This window comes from Bufo gargarizans, chromosome 2 (assembly GCF_014858855.1).
Source record: "Bufo gargarizans isolate SCDJY-AF-19 chromosome 2, ASM1485885v1, whole genome shotgun sequence".
Lineage (NCBI taxonomy): Eukaryota > Metazoa > Chordata > Amphibia > Anura > Bufonidae > Bufo > Bufo gargarizans.
Window position 1 is genome coordinate 644,043,417 of NC_058081.1, and position 17,094 is coordinate 644,060,510.

At 42.8% G+C, this 17,094-nt stretch overlaps 1 protein-coding gene across 6 annotated transcripts in view; it reads left to right on the top strand.

The window, feature by feature from the left end:
• LOC122926882 (membrane-spanning 4-domains subfamily A member 4A-like) overlaps positions 1 to 17,094 on the top strand; it is a 57,984-nt gene that overhangs the window by 12,689 nt on the left and 28,201 nt on the right. For 4 of the 6 annotated variants that reach the window (XM_044278394.1, XM_044278397.1, XM_044278395.1 and 1 more), the window contains exons 3-5: positions 1,563 to 1,688; positions 2,936 to 2,992; positions 9,603 to 9,785. In XM_044278394.1, the coding sequence (XP_044134329.1) occupies positions 1,563 to 1,688; positions 2,936 to 2,992; positions 9,603 to 9,785 (366 nt within the window). The remainder of the gene's footprint in view (positions 1 to 1,562; positions 1,689 to 2,935; positions 2,993 to 9,602; positions 9,786 to 17,094) is intronic. The other 2 variants (XM_044278398.1, XM_044278399.1) reach the window with 2 other exon arrangements.

Below are 17,094 nucleotides of genomic sequence, written 5' to 3' on the forward strand. Positions count from 1 at the left end.
CAAGTGTCCACGTTCTGGTTCCTCAGTCAACGTTCATTTTGGTCCAACCACTTCAGTGCCGCATCTGGGTCTTCAAAGAATACTGCAGAACCATAAGCCACCACTCTCAGCTTGGCTAGGAACATCATAGAATACTGGACTTGAAAGTCCCGGAGTCTCCTCTTTATATCCACAAAGCGGACCCTCTTTTTCTGTACCTCGAATGAATAATTGGGAAAGATAGAGATCCGTACCCCATTGATCTTCAGGTCAGGATGGGTCCTAGTCCTAGAGGCTCTAAGTACAGTGTCTCTGTCCTTATAGTGCAGGATCTTAGCAAGTATCGGACGAGGTGGACGACCGTGCGGCAGCGGTCGGGTTGGGACACGATGTGCTCGTTCAACGGCATATATTGCAGAGAGGCCTTTGTCTTGGAATTTCTCAGCAATCCACTTTTCTATAAAATCCGTGGGGTTCGGACCCTCTATTTTCTCCGGTACCCCCACTAGCCGAATATTGTTTCGACGTGTGCGATTTTCAAGATCATCGGTTTTGGCGTACAGCGCCACTATATCTTTTGCTGTTGCTTTACCGGCATCATGCAGCGTTTTGGCGCCATCTTCCAGATCCGACACCCTCCGTTGCACCTCTGTAGTTTGGGCCGCCACTTTGTGTAAGTCATGGCGAATTATAGATATGTCCTCTTTTAGGCTCCCAATATGTATATTCATGGTCTTAAGAGTGACGTTGCAGCTTGCGATCGCTGCCATTATATCTTTTAATGTTGGCTCTGCTATTTCAGTCACAGGACTGCACTCCACAGAGCTTTTACTTTTATAGCCAGGCACAGCATTATGTGGGGACAGAGGTTGCTGTTCCCCCTCGGAGTAGCCCTCCAGTGCTATGACCTCCTCCTCTGTGGCCAAATTGATCCCCTCTGTATCTCCCCATGCGCCCCGTAGGGACTTCTGGGGCCTGTGGGCAAATTACTGCTTACCGCGGCCAGTGTGTCAGCCGTGTCTTCTTCACCGTTTCTAGGCAGGGTACAAAAATGTAGGGATAGAATTAGGAATCAGTTTTTCCCTCTATATTCCCGTCTATCATAACCTGCCGACATAACACCATACGGCACTTTTGTGCATTTTAGATATTTATACAATAAAGGCTACGTTTTAAATGGTGGTGGTCTGTGACAATATAATTTTCTATATCACTATTCTGTTATTGGGGCCCTCTGACAAGCAATTTGTCAGAACTGAGACAGAGTGCAATGTTTAAGTTCGTAAAATATGGGGAGATTGAAACCTAGACCCTGGTAAAATCCAGTTCTCACCCGGGAACACACACCTATGGGTGGGGTTTGTGTTACCCCACCCAGGACAGTGTGAATTTGCCATGCCTGTCTCTGAAAATAGAGGTCAGTCCTACCAAATTCAAGACAGTTGGCAACTGGAAGTCTTGAAAAAGAAGGGTAGACACTGGAAATATTGATGTGTGTGTGTGTATAAATATATATATATATCTTGGTTTCCTACAGTTATACTAAGAGTGAATGTATAATGAAATTAATTTCTCTTTTACAGACAACACAAATAGTTGCAGGAATCTTTCTCATATCTATTGGCATTCCTATGACAATAGTCAGCACTGAAATGATTGCCCTTGTACTTGTGTTAATTAGCTATATCCCGTTTTGGTCTGGAATTTTGGTAAGATATACAAATTGTAAGTTAATGTCCAGTTATACTGTTTACCAGCTATTAATTTCCTTCAGTGTTTGTTGCTTGATTGCTTTTATTTCAGGACAAAGCTGTGATCTGTAACTTCAGTTTATCTGCAGTGACTACAGAGGCAGGGGCATACACAGAATTTGTGGGGCTTCATAGTAAATGCACGCAATTAATTGGTTTAGTCCCTGAACGTTCTGATCATGTCCAATCAGTGCAGTGTCAAACTGTGCAGAGACACACCTCCAACATCTAGTCAGTAATTAATAAGCATCTAGTAGGAATAAGAGAGGAATAGAACAACATACAATTATAAATAAAAAGATGAACCAGAAAATTGCCACATGTCCCTAGTGACCTCCAAACTCATTGCTTCACTTCATATAGTAAATGATAAACTTATGGCTCCCTAAACCAACAGGTGGAGCTCACTACATACTGTATTACCATAAGTTATACTGCTACCATGCAGTGAGCTCCCCCTAGTGGATGCTGTAGGATACCCCACAGGAAGTAAGCTGATCACAGGGTGTCCTGCTTCCCTGACTCCCAGTGATCAGCTGTGATTTCCACAGGAAGCCGACAGTAAGTGTTTGCTTCACCTGCAGCGCTACCATAGCAGAAGTAGAGCATTTCTCACACTGTTCAGATTGACATGAATTAACTTCCTATCTTATGCAGCTATGTGCTCAGACTTTCAGAGGAACAAATTCTCTTTTTAGTATTATCTGAGCTTGCTAATAATTGAGGGCCCATGGGAACCAACCCTATTAACTAATGTCCCAATTAGGGTATTCAGAAAAAAAATCAGTCCCCGTTAGTTTCAGTGAATAAAAACTCTCAATATTTTACTTTCAAATTCCATAAACCTGTCCTGATCATTTACAGCTTAGAAAGGTGCAGGCCAGTTGGACATGGTCAGGGTGGGTTTTGCAACCTCTGAATGTAAACAATTAATATTTCCATTCACTGAAAGAATGCAGAGATTTTGAAAGTGAAAACACAAAGTATATTAGAAAGTTGCATATCTTTTCACTTTTCAGGGATTGGAAAACCTTTTGGTAATACAGCCCTGCCTCTCAGTACATTTCTCTTTTTATCAATAGATTTAGGAAAACAGGACCAAAGGTTACTGATGATAAAGGCAACATATTTCAAATATCATTCAGTTTTTCCTCATTTTCTTCTATAAAATAATAGTTAACTTTATATCATCTTCATTTCCATAGTTTATTATTTCTGGATCACTGTCAGTGGCTGCTTCCATGAAACCAACCTTGGGAAAGGTAAGAAAAAAGGTTGAAGAAAGACGAAATTTGATGGGAAATATCTTTCTTATAGGGCTTTACTGGAAGCTTACTTACCTGCTTCCCTGAGCAGGCTCCCTGCTCCTTCTCCTTTTAATATACGATGCTCCACTGGGCTCCCTTACTGAAAACATCTGGTTTGACATCGAAGGGATGTTAAGACGTGGTGCACCCCAATGGGAACTAAGTCAAGAGAGTCAGGGTCTGCGGTAAACCAGTCTGCTTCTTTACTGGAGGAATTCAGGTGCAAAACAATATAGGCGAGGTATAGGGCTGGCTTCTCCAGTCTCCTACCTGACAGAAGAAGTGTTTGATGCTGAGGAAAGGCCTTAGCTAGCTGTCCCTCTCTCTCTCTCTTCAGAAGGCGGGTACCCTGGCCAAAGGCTGGAGGCCCAGGGTGTGTGGCAGAGTATCCCCATCTCAGTGTCTTCTTCTGGTGACTCAGGTAGTCTGGCCGAGTATGCCCCTCCAAGCACTGTTCCCTAACTGCAGGACACTTGGGGCTCTGACTGCTCTCCTTATATACAATTTCTAGCTGAGCTAGATCATTCGAGTAGGAGGGTTGGAGTGAAGAAGCTCAGCACAGTTACAATGTAACAACTCTGTAGACTTGCATTAGAGCTTATTAATAATATCCAATGGTATTGACCAAGCAGTTTTTCCTGACACAAACAGGTTTTCAGACATAACAACAGAGCTAAACCAGACATTCAAAGGATCAGTCTATCTGGTTTTGGTGGTAAACAAGTCTGGCTTTTCCTTCCAAAACATGCTCTTCCTTAAACCCTAAGGTAACTGTGGAAAATTATCAGCATCTCATTATTAGCTAGAAAGTCCCACAAGTCTCTCAGTGTTCGATAACCCTTTCCACAGTGCTGTGCAAATACAGTGAAAATGAGCAGGGTACATGTGACAACATATATAAAATGCATTTAAACAGTATTAAGCAGTTTAGGTCAATGTAAGTTAACCCTTTAAAATGAAATAAATAATAATAATGCCTTGTGAGTGATCTAAGAAGATCTGTCAGACTTGCTGCATGTGATTGTATCTGACAGATTGCTTTGTTGTGGCTTTGGGCAGGATTCCACCTCCTCACAGGTTCTGCTCATTAGTTTGTTAGTGATGCTATTTATACCTGCCTCTCACTATAGCCTTTGCGGTTTATAGTATCTCCTGGAGTTCACTGCTGGTGTTTTGTGGATCTCCTGCTCCCAGTTCGTCTTCAGATAAGTCCTCCTTCCTCCCCTTCTGTTGTTTGTTCAGGCTAGGCCTTAGAAAGACAAGGGTTTCTTCATCTGGTGCAAGGAACCAGTTGTCTTTTCACTTGCTCCCTAGCTGAGGGTTTGTATCGGTTGCAGCAGGGCTTAGGTTCGAGTGCATGAACACTTCTACTATCGAGATTTGTTAATGTTGGTAGCAGCCAGGGAAAGGCTCAGGGACTATCAGGTGGTGACCTTTCCCTATTCCCTAGCTGTGGGGGCCTAGCCTGCTGTTTTGTGTAATTTTGTTGTGTTTTGTTTGCTTCCCTTACCTCACCTTCTGTGACAAGGAAACAGGCAATTGTCCTCAAATGTTCAAACTTTTAAGTACCCCTGCTTCAGGGCACTACACAAGGACATCTATCCTCTGCTTTGGCCAGTGATTGCTGTAGGTCATGTCAAACCAAATGTCATGCAGAATGTTTACAGCCCAGCGGAACATGACAGGGCGTGAAAAGAAGGAGCAGGAAGCAGGTAAGTAATCTTCACATTACTGTAAAGTCTGGTAAAGTGGACCGGGATGGGGGAAAAGGATGCTAAAATACACCCCGTATTCTTGCACAACTGCTTCAAAGAGCCTCTTTCAGCATGATAAACCATACTAAACCAGGCATATTGCCTGGTAGGGTTGATAATTCTATATATACAGTATATATATATATTTTTATATATTTATATATATATATAATATATATATATATATATAATATATATATATATATATATATTGTGACAAAGTGAATGTGAATATATATATATATATATATATATATATATATTGTGAAACAGTGAATGTGCATGTGCTGCTGGGCTGATTTACAGCCAGGTGAGGTCAAATACCGGACCGGATTTTAAGTGCCGATCCGGGTTTTGGCAGCACCTGGCTGTCCTTAAATAGGCAGCTGGGTTCAGAAGCCAGGTCTCTGTGTTGGGATCTGGGAGCCTTGTGTCTGGATGAAGGCTTGCTACCTGTTTGGCGTGAAAGCAGGTTGGTGCCGCTATAAGCAAGGACTCTTTGAGACAGAATTGCCACATGGTGTGAATTACCACCAACACCGCAAGGTGACTTTTTGTTTGATTATTACTGCTTGTTTTGTCATTTGCCTAAAGAGTGAATAAAACACTGAACTGTTTGATCCAAAGAACTTGTTGCCTCTATACTGCGTCCGCTAATCCTGTCTACCAGAACGAGTCCCCACAATTGATGGATGATGCGGGAATCGATCCCGCTACCTCTCGCACGCCAAGCGAGAAACAAGCCTGCAGCAACGCGAGGCTAATAAGGAGCAGCAGGAGACTAACCAGTATGAAGCTACCAGGAATCTAAAGGACGGTTCTGTCAGGAGGGGGGTCAGCAAACCTCAGAAATCTCCACCCCAGGCCAGAGATGTCAGGAGCATGGCCATGTAAGGGCTGACTGTCCCCATCGGGTTGAGCCCATGGACACTAACTATGGCTACCATCAGTCGCTATATGATAGGAGGCTGTGTGCCCCAGAGTCCCTAGATCACTTGTGCCAGGTGGAGGTAAGGGACACTCCAGCGGAGGCTCTGCTGGACTCAGGGAGTCTGGTAACCCTATTAATGGCTACCCTGGTGCGGTCCCCTGAGTATACTGGCCGGAAAGTCGGGGTGATGTGCATCCACAGAGACTTAAAAGACTATCCCACCGCACTGGTGTCTCTAACTACGGTGGCCAGCAGATGGACCCACGAGGTGGCTGTCACCAGAAAACTACATTATAAACTCATAATAGGGAGAGACTTCCCAGGCTTCCCGACACTGTGGCCTGCTATTAGAGTGACTGATACCCATGAGACAGGAGTAACCCTAGCAGAGTGGCCCGGCTCAGGGGAAGACCAGAATCCTGGGAACCTGAGACCGAAAGGCCAGCGGTAGGGGTGACTGCCACTTCGGTGGAAGAGGGGGAGACAATCCCACTAAGTGTGATGGTGGGAGACGTGAAGGACTTGCCGCCGGGTCCCGAATTGGCAGACCTCAATGTCTCCAGGGATAATTTGGGAACTGCCCAATGTCGGGACCCCCACGCCTGGGAAAATGTGTTAATAGTAGATGACGAACCACAACAACCTGGGGCAGAGTCAGCGTTTCCCCGTTTTGTGGTTCATCAGGATATGTTGTATTGGGTAAACCAAATACGGGGTAAGCCTATTGAACAGTTGGTGGTCCCAAAGGTTTATCGCAAGCTTGTGTTAGATCTAGCCCACCAACACGTTCTCGGGGGTCTCCTGGGGCTGCAAAAAACTCAGGATCGTATTCTACAGCTGTTTTACTGGACCAGCATATTCAAAGAAGTGGAAGAGTTTTGTAAGTCTTGTCCGACCTGCCAGATAACTAGCCCCCAGACAGTGGAAAATAGGGAAACCTGTACAGATGCAAGAGAGCCGGCTGCCACAGCAAAAATTGCTGACAGACTCTCTTCTAAACAGACTCAGGAGGCCAGGGAGTTCGTTAGTCTGAACACGGATGTGTTCTCGGACCTCCCTGGATGCACTTCCATAATCGAGCATGACATTGTCACTGAGGCTTAGGCAAAAGTCTGATTAAAACCATACCAGGTACCTGAGGCTCTGCTACAAGCTATATCAGAGGAGGTGCAACTAGTGTTGCAGCTAGACATCATTGAAGAGTCAAAAAGTGAGTGGTCCAGTCCTATAGTATTGATACCAAAGCCGGTTGGGACATTGTGGTTTTGTAACAACTTTCGAAAACTTAACGAGGTTTCCAAATTCGATGCGTATCCCGTGCCCCGGGTGGATGAGCTCATCGAGAGGTTAGGACAAGCCCTGTATATTTTTCTGTTTTGGACCTCACAAAAGGGAACTGGCAGGTGCCCTTAACAGAGGCTGCCAAAGACAAAACTGCCTTCATCACACCTGAGGGGCTGTATCAATATAAGGTCTTACCCTTTGGTCTGCATGGCACCCCCGCCACTTTTCAGTGACTAATGGACATCGTGACTTTTTAACAATGTGTAAATTTGTCAGAAAACTTACTGGGGGACCTTTACTAAGTTTTCTTCGGGGCCCTATGATATGTGTATATGCTCCTGACTACACCTATGTAAATTCAAAGGGCCCCAATAAAAGTGCCTTTAGATTAACACCAATGCCATTAACAGCATAGTTTTTTACTCACAGTGTACACCACAATAACACAACCCATAAAGTAGTGATAGAATTGCAGCTTTTCTTTATCCTGCTTCCCAAAAAGCTAAATAAAATTTATCAAAATATCATATTTACCCAAAAATAGAACCAATGATATGGCAACTCATTCCGGCAAAAAAAATAAAAAATCCTCACACAGCTCAATTGAGAGAAAAATAAAAAAAATTAACATATGGTTCTCAGAAAATGGTTGCACTGGTTTCCCAGTGAACCCTGCAGCGTACCCAAACAGCTGTTTACGTCCAAATTTATTGTATTTTAATATCTAGTAAAACCCGCTATTAAAGGGGGTTTTGTCTCAAAGATGGCACAAGATGGGCACAACATATTAGCACTGAAATGACATTTGTTTAAACACTTCACATCTGACCAGGCCTAATTTTGCAAATCTGACATATCTCACTTTATGTGGTAATAACTTTGGAATGCTTTTACTTATCCAAGCCATTCAGAGATTGTATTTTTGTGACACATTGTACTTCATGCTAGTCATAAATTTGAGTCAGTATATTTCACCTTTATTTCAGAAAAAATTCTAAATTTACCAAAAATTTTGAAAAATTTGCAATTTTCTAAAATTTTATTTCTCTGCTTTTAAAACAGAAAGTGATACCTCAAAAAATATTTATTACTTAACATTCCCCATATGTCTACTTTATGTTGGCATCATTTTGGAAATTTCATTTTATTTTTTTAGGACGTTAGAAGGCTTAAAGGGAGTCTTTCACCTAAAATTACCATTATACACCACAAACATGATGATATCCATTACATTTCCCATATTATAATCTTACCTTTCATATTACTGTCCGTCGCCTATTCTCTCTTAAAAACGCTTTTAATCCATATGCTAATCAGGTTCTGAAGGTGCCCAGGGGCGGCGTTTATGCGGCCGGTGCCCAGGCTCCACGGCGCTGTTCAAATCAAACCCCTCCCCTTTCACCCCTCTGGCCCGCCCTCGGTTCTTGAGATACCATCCTCCAGTCAATGACAGATCCGGCACCTGCGCACTCCATTACCCACTAGGGCAGAGGCAGCAGAGCGTTTAATGCGCATGCGCCGGCCCGATCTAGCCGGCGGAAGTAAACTGCCAAAATATCAGGATGTACGGGCCGGCGCATGCGCATTAAACGCTCTGCTGCCTCTGCCCTAGTGGGTAATGGAGTGCGCAGGCGCCGGATTTGTCATTGACTGAAGGATGACCAAATATTGGGGTTCTTCTGTAAACTGCAGAATCTGGTAATAAATGTTGTGGTTTGTTTTGTTGTTAACCCTTCTTGTGTTGCAGGAAAAAATAATTAATTAGAAATCCTCCCCTCCCCCCCCCCCCCAAAAAAAAAGGTAAATTTTGAAATGTCACTTCCATTTTGTTCTAATTCTTGTGAAACACCTAAACGGTTAACAAAGTTTGTAATTTGAGGGGTTTAGTTTCTAAAATGCTGTCATTAGAAAATTGGAAGTAATTTTCAGTACATTTTGGATTTTCTTTATAAGTAAATGTATCATTAACATGAAGTACAATGTGTCATAAGTAAATAATCTCAGAATGGCTTGGATAAGTAAACGCGTTCAAAAATTATTACCACATAAAGTGACACATGTCAGATTTTCAAAAATAGGCAGGGTCAAGAAGTTGAAAATGGCAGGATCCTGAAGGGGGTTAAAATCAAATGGTTGTTTACAAAACATACTGATAGCTGGGGAAGATTGATCAAACTGGTGAAAAACTGGCTTAGTTGCCCCTAGCAACCAATCACATTCTACCTCTCATTTTCCAGAGGTGCCTTGAAAAATGAAAGGTGGAATCTGATTGGTTGCTATGGGCAACTAAACTAGTTTTTCTTTACACCAGTTTTGATAAATCTACCCCGCTGTGTCCTCCAAAGTGAAATACACCTTGATAACTGCTCTCCACTCTGGCTAGTCCTAAATGAGTGAAGAGACTACCGTCTATTAAATGGGTTGTCTCATAAGACACAATCTTCTTGGGACTGGAGTCAATCAAAATGGGAGCTGCTCTTACAAAGTGTCTCTTCACTATGGCTCATTAATGAGGTCTTCCAGCAGTTGATTCCCCATTTATAATGCCCTTATGGAGGCAACCCCTTTATATAATGTTTGCTATTTTATCTTCCAGGTACAGGCAAGCTTGGTGATGAACATCTTCAGCTCTCTGGTTGCAATTAGTGGAATGATACTTGCTGCTCTAGATCTTAGTTTTTTGGGAGTATTTTTTGGCCCATACGTCCTGCGGCAGTCATATTGTGCACATTATAAAAGTGATACCCAGAAGCAATGCCTGGGAGCCTTCATACCCATGGTAAGATTTTATTTATTTTTTTTGTTACCTTAAAGGGGTTGTGTCTAGAGCTGAGCGGACACCTGGATGTTCGGGTTCGACAGGTTTTGCCGAACTTCACAAAAAAGTTCAAGTTCGGGACCCGAACTTTACCCCGAACCCGAGCCCCATTGAAGTCAATGGGGACCCGAAATTTTGAGCACTAATATGGATCTACAAATGTAATGGAAAGGGCTAGAGGGCTGCAAATAGCATCAAAATGTAGATAAGAGCATGGCAAGTGCTCTGCAAACAAATGTGGATAGGTAAGTTACTTTAAATAACATTAAATACGTAAAGAAATAAAAAAAAATCTTGATCTAGGAAGATGAGGTCCATATGGAGTTGGAGGTTGAGGAGGCAGTGGATGTGGCGGTGTAAGTGGAAGCAGCGGTGGAGGAGGTAGCCTACACAGCTTTTTGGTTTTAAATTTATTTTTTTAAATAAGGGTACACCCCAAAACATTGGGAAATATAACCTGTGATAACCCCCTCCAGTCGTGCTGAACACACATTCAGACAATACACTGGCTGCGGGGCAGGCCAGCACCTCCAAAGTGTAAAGGGCAAGCTTAGGACATGTGCCTAATTTGGAGACCCAGAAGTTTCAGGGGGCAAACCCATCAGTCAGTTCGTGTAGGCGTGTGCACACATACTGCCCCACCATGTCGCACGTCCCCGTGATGTTCACGATCCAATTGGATATCTGCTCTATCAACTTTCGATGTTCTTTTCTGCGCCTACCATGTTGATCACGGTTAGCAGAGAATCAGGGTTCCACGCAGGAGAGGGAGCGTGAGAAACAGAGACCACATCCAAGGGAGATCAATGGATGAAACTTGTGATTAAGCGGAAATGTGGGAAAAGTTATTAAAACGGAAGAATCGAAAAAAAGGAGGGGGCACGCGGCAATTACCCACTCCCAACTTGGGGAGGTAGTGACGATAAATAAAAACACAGGACTCCTAAGATGCCCTGTTATTGGAATGATTAATTAAAAATTATAGGTAATGTCACTGGGGTATTTAGGATTTGGAAACGTTAGACAGGAGAGGCCCTGCGGCCGCTTTGTTGACTCTAGATATTTTCTGCCTGAAAATCGTCCACGATCCATTTGGATTTCTTCTCTATCAACTTTCGATGTTCTTTTCTGAGCCTACCATGTTGATCATGGTTATCAGCAAATCAGGGTCCCACGCCGGAGAGGAAGCATCAGAAAGAGAGACCACATCCAAGGGAGGATAATTTTTTTAAATTAAATATAATCAAGTGGAAAAGTGGGACAAATTAATGAAGCGCAAATGTGGGACAAGTTGTTAAAGTTTAAGCATTCAATTAAAGAAGAATTTTATGCAGAGCAGGGGTTTGTATACGACAAAATTGATAGAATGCCACCTTGTAATAGACAATTTTTTTAAATCTATGTTCCTATCACCTATGCAGAGCAGGGGTTTAATCACGACAAAAATGGTCAAATGTCGCCGAAGAATGTAACAGACAAATTAGTGAAATGTTTTTACCTGTCTACTAGGTATAGCAGGGGTATATCATAGCCAAAACTTGGTGAATTTCACCCGAGAATGTAACAGACAAATTAGTGAAATTTGTTAACCTGTCTACTAGGTACAGCAGGGGTATATCACACCCAAAAATTGCTGTATTTCAATCGAGAATCTACCAGACAAATTAGTGAAATTTGTTTACCTGTCTACTAGGTACAGCAGGGGTATATCACACCCAAAAATTTGTGAATTTCACCTGAATATGTAACAGACAAATTAGTGAAATATTACCTGTTTACTAGGTAGAGCCGGGGTATATCACACCCAAAAATTGGTGAATTTCACCTGAATATGTAACAGACAAATTAATGACATTTTTTTACCTGTCTACTAGGTGTAGCAGTGGTATATCATAGCCAAAAATTGGTGAATTTCACCCGAAAATGTAACATACAAATTAGGGAAATGTTTAAACCTGTCTACTAGGTACAGCCGGGGTATATCACACCCAAAAATTGGTGAATTTCACCCGAAAATGTAACATACAAATTAGTAAAATGTTACCTGTCTACTAGGTATAGCAGTGGTACATCACACCCAAAAATTGGTGAATTCTACTCGAATATGTAACAGACAAATTAATGACATTTTTTTACCTGTCTACTAGGTGTAGCAGTGGTATATCGCACCCAAAAATTGGTGAATTTCACCCGCAAAATGTAACAGACAAATTAGTGAAATGTTTTTACCTGTCTACTAGGTACAGCAGGGGTATATCACACCCCAAAATTGGTGTATTTCACCCGAATATGCAACAGACAAATTAGTGAAATGTTACCTGTCTACTAGGTACAGCAGGGGTATATCACACCCAAAAATTGGTGAATTTCACCCAAATATGTAACAGACAAATTAATGATTTTTATTTTACCTGTCTACTAGGTATAGCAGTGGTATATCATACCCAAAAATTTATGAATTTCACCCGAATATGTAACAGACAAATTAGTGAAATGTTACTTGTCTACTAGGTAGAGCAGGGGTATATCACACCCAAAAATTGGTGAATTTCACCCAAATATGTAACAGAAAAATTAATGACATTTTTCTACCTGTCTAATAGGTATAGCAGTGGTATATCACACCAAATAATTGGTGAATTTCACCCGAATATGTAACAGACAAATTAGTGAAATGTTTTTACCTGTCTACTAGGTACAGCCGGGGTATATCACAGCCAAAAATTGGTGAATTTCACCCGAATATGTAACAGACAAATTAGTGAAATGTTGCCTGTCTACTAGGTACAGCAGTGGTATATCACACTAAAACATTGGTGAATTTCACCCAAATATGTAACAGACAAATTAATTATTTTTTTTACCTGTCTACTAGGTATAGCAGTGGTATATCACACCCAAAAATTTGTGAATTTCCCCCGAATTTTTAACAGACAAATTAGTGAAATGTTTCTTGTCTACTAGGTAGAGCAGGGGAATATCACACCCAAAAATTGGTGAATTTCACCCAAATATGTAACAGACAAATTAATGACATTTTTCTACCTGTCTAATAGGTATAGCAGTGGTATATCACAGCCAAAATTTGGTGAATTTCCCCCGAATTTTTAACAGACAAATTAGTGAAATGTTTTTACCTGTCTACTAGGTATAGCAGTGGTATATCACACCCAAAAATTGGTGAATTTCACCCGAATATGTAACAGACAAATTAGTGAAATGTTACTTGTCTACTAGGTAGAGCAGGGGTATATCACACCCAAAAATTGGTGAATTTCACCCAAATATGTAACAGAAAAATTAATGACATTTTTCTACCTGTCTAATAGGTATAGCAGTGGTATATCACACCAAATAATTGGTGAATTTCACCCGAATATGTAACAGACAAATTAGTGAAATGTTTTTACCTGTCTACTAGGTACAGCCGGGGTATATCACAGCCAAAAATTGGTGAATTTCACCCGAATATGTAACAGACAAATAATGAAATGTTTCCTGTCTACTAGGTACAGCAGGGGTATATCACACCCAAAAATTGGTGAATTTCACCCAAATATGTAACAGACAAATTAATGATTTTTTTTTTACCTGTCTACTAGATATAGCAGTGGTATATCACACCCAAAAATTTGTGAATTTCACCCGAATATGTAACAGACAAATTAGTGAAATGTTACTTGTCTACTAGGTAGAGCACGTGAATATCACACCCAACAATTGGTGAATTTCACCCAAATATGTAACAGACAAATTAATGACATTTTTCTACCTGTCTAATAGGTATAGCAGTGGTATATCACACCAAAAAATTGGTGAATTTTACCCGAATATGTAACAGACAAATTAGTTAAATGTTTTTACCTGTCTACTAGGTACAGCCGGGGTATATCACACCCAAAAAGTGGTAAATTTCACCTGAATATGTAACAGACAAATGAATGATTTTTTTTTTACCTGTCTACAAGGTACAGCAGGGGTGGGTATATCACACCCAAAAATTGGTGAATTTCACCCAAATATGTAACAGACAAATGAATGAATTTTTTTTTACCTGTCTACAAGGTATAGCAGTGGTATATCACACCCAAAAATTGGTGAATTTCACCCGAATATGTAACAGACAAATTAGTGAAATGTTACTTGTCTACTAGGTAGAGCAGGGGAATATCACACCCAAAAATTGGTGAATTTCAGCCAAATATGTAACAGACAAATTAATGACATTTTTCTACCTGTCTAATAGGTATAGCAGTGGTATATCACAGCCAAAAATTGGTGAATTTCACCCGAAAATTTAACAGACAAATTAGTGAAATGTTTTTACCTGTCTACTAGGTACAGCAGGGGTATATCACACCCCAAAATTGATGAATTTCACCCGAATATGTAACAGACAAATTAGTGAAATGTTACCTGTCTACTAGGTATAGCAGTGGTATATCACACCCAAACATTGTTGAGTTTCACCATAAAATGTAACAGACAAATTAGTGAAAGGTTTTTACCTGTCTACTAGGGACAGCCGGGGTATATCACACCCAAAAATTGGTGAATTTCACCCGAATATGTAACAGACAAATTAGTGAAATGTTACCTGTCTACTAGGTAGAGCCGGGGTATATCACACTTAAAAATTTTAGATTTTTACCCTAAAATATAACATAAATGACATTAAAAAAAATACGTACAAATTAAAAAAATAAACTTGATTTATGAAGTGGAGGTCCATATGGAGTAGGAGTTTGAGGAGGCGATGGACGTAGCAGTGTAGGTGGAAGTGGCGGTGGAGGAGGACGAGGTAGCTAACATAGGTTTTTGGTTTTAATTATATATATTTTTTTTTAATAAGGTACACTCCAAAAGAGTGTGAAATATCCAAATACAACAATGAGCAATTGTGCTGTAGTATAACAATGGCTGGTTAAGGCCGGTATACATGTCTATTCTGCACAAGGTACGGACAAGTCCTGTGGGATCCATGCCTGGTTCATTTAAATGAATGTGAGCTTGTCCACATTGGCTGTGGACAGGCGGATATGCTTGTCTGTGATAACGCCCCCTGCCATGATAAACACACGTTCAGACAATACACTGGCTGCAGGGCAAGCCAGCACCTCCAAGGCGTAAAGGGCAAGTTCAGGCCATGTGTCCAATTTGGAGACCCAGAAGTTGAAGGGGACAGACCCATCATTCAGAACGTTTAGGCGTGTGCACACATACTGCTCCACCATGTTGCTGAAATGCTACCTCCTGCTAAGACGTTCCATATCAGCTGGTGGTGCTGGTTGTTGTGGCGTGCTAAAAAAGCTTTTCCACATTTCGGCCATGCTAACCCTGCCTTCTGAGGTGCTGGTGGTGCCTATTCCTCCTCCTCTGCATTCAATTTGTGCTTCCACTGTGCCCCCGCTGTCAGGTGGGAATGCCACCAGCAGCGCGTCTACCAGCGTGCACTTGTACTCGCGCATCTTACGATTGCGATCCAGTGACAGAATAAAGGACGGTACGCTGTCTTTGTAACGGGGATCCAGCAGCGTGGCCACCCAGTAATCAGCACAAGTTAGAATGTGGCCAACTCGGCGGTCATTGCGGAGACACTGCAGGATGTAATCGCTCATGTGTGCCAGGCTGCCCAGAGGCAACGAAAAGCTGTCCTCTGTGGGAGGTGTATCGTCTATGTCCTCTGTATCCCCCCAGCCATGCACCAGTGATAGCCATGAGCTGGTTTGGGTGCCATCCTGCTGTGAACACGGTTCCTCCTGCTCCATCTCCTCCTCCTCATCCTCCACCTCGTCATCCTCCAGAACTGTGCCCTGGCTGGACAATTGTGTTCCTGGTGTTTGTGGGTGCAGGAACCCACCCTCGGAGCCACTTTTGAATGAATGGCCTGAAACCCTATGAAATGATCCCTCTTCCTCCTCCTCCTCCTGTGTCACATCCTCTTCCATCATCGCCAGCAGTGTTTTTTCAAGGAGGCATAGAAGTGGGATAGTAATGCTGAGAACGGCGTTATCGGCAATGGCCATGTTGGTGGAGTACTCGAAACAGCGCTACAAGGAACACAGGTCTCGCCTGGAGGCCCAGTCATTGGTGGTGAAGTGGTGCTGTTCCACAGAGCGACCCACCCGTGCGTGCTGCAGCTGAAACTCCACTATCGCCTGCTTTTGCTGGCACAGTCTGGCCAGCATGTGCAAGTTGGAGTTCCACCTTGTGGGCACGTTGCATATGAGGCGGTGAGCGGGAAGGCCGAAGTTACGCTGCAGCACTGACAAGCGAGCAGCAGCAGGGTGAGAACGCCAAAAGAGCGTACAGACGGCAGCTCTGACATATCGGGATGATTTTTAAGGAACCTCTGCACCACCAAATTCAGCACATGCGCCAGGCAAGGGATGTGCGTCAAACCGGCTAGTCCCAGAGCTGCTACGAGATTTTGCCCATTATCACACACCACCAGGCTGGGCTTGATGCTCACTGGCACCAACCACTCATCGCTCTGTTGCTCCATGCCTGTCCACAGCACCTGCGCGGTGTGGGGTTTGTCCCCCAAACAGATACGTTTTAAAACTGCCTGGCTGTGCTGAAGTTGGTGGTGAAGGTGTTACGCTGACTGGATGAGGAGCTGGAAGAGGATGAGGAAGTGGAGAAGGAGGAGGAAGCAACAGGAGGCAAACTGAAGTGCCCTGCAATCCTCGGTGGTGGAAGGACATGCGCCAAACTGCTATCCGGCTCAGGCCCAGCCGCCACTGCATTTACCCAGTGTGCTGTTATGGAGATATAATGTCCCTGAACATGCTTACTGGTCCACGTATCACAGATGGCGTTGCACAGTATACACCTGATTTTGTCCCCCACTTGGCTGTGCAGGGAAGGGATGGCACACCTGGAAAAGTACTGGCAGCTGGGCACGATGTACTGTGGGACAGCCACCGCCATAAGGCTTTTAAAACTCTCAGTCTCCACCAGACAGAATGACAGCAATTCAAAGGACAGTCATTTTGAAATGCTGGCATTCAGGGCCAAGGATCGCGGGTGGGTAGGGGGGTACTTCCTCTTCCGCTACAGTGTTTGGGAGATGGAGAGCTAAACGCTTCCGTGGGACATTGTGGAGATGCTTGTGACCCAGGTGGTGGTGTTGCTGACAGATGCTCTGTTTGTGGGGTGGCAGGTGCCACTGTCACTCCACAGGTGGATGAAGAGGCTGAGACTGCAGCAGAAGAGGAAGCAGGAGGAGCCAGAGACCTTTCTTGGTTTTTAAGGTGTCTACTCCACT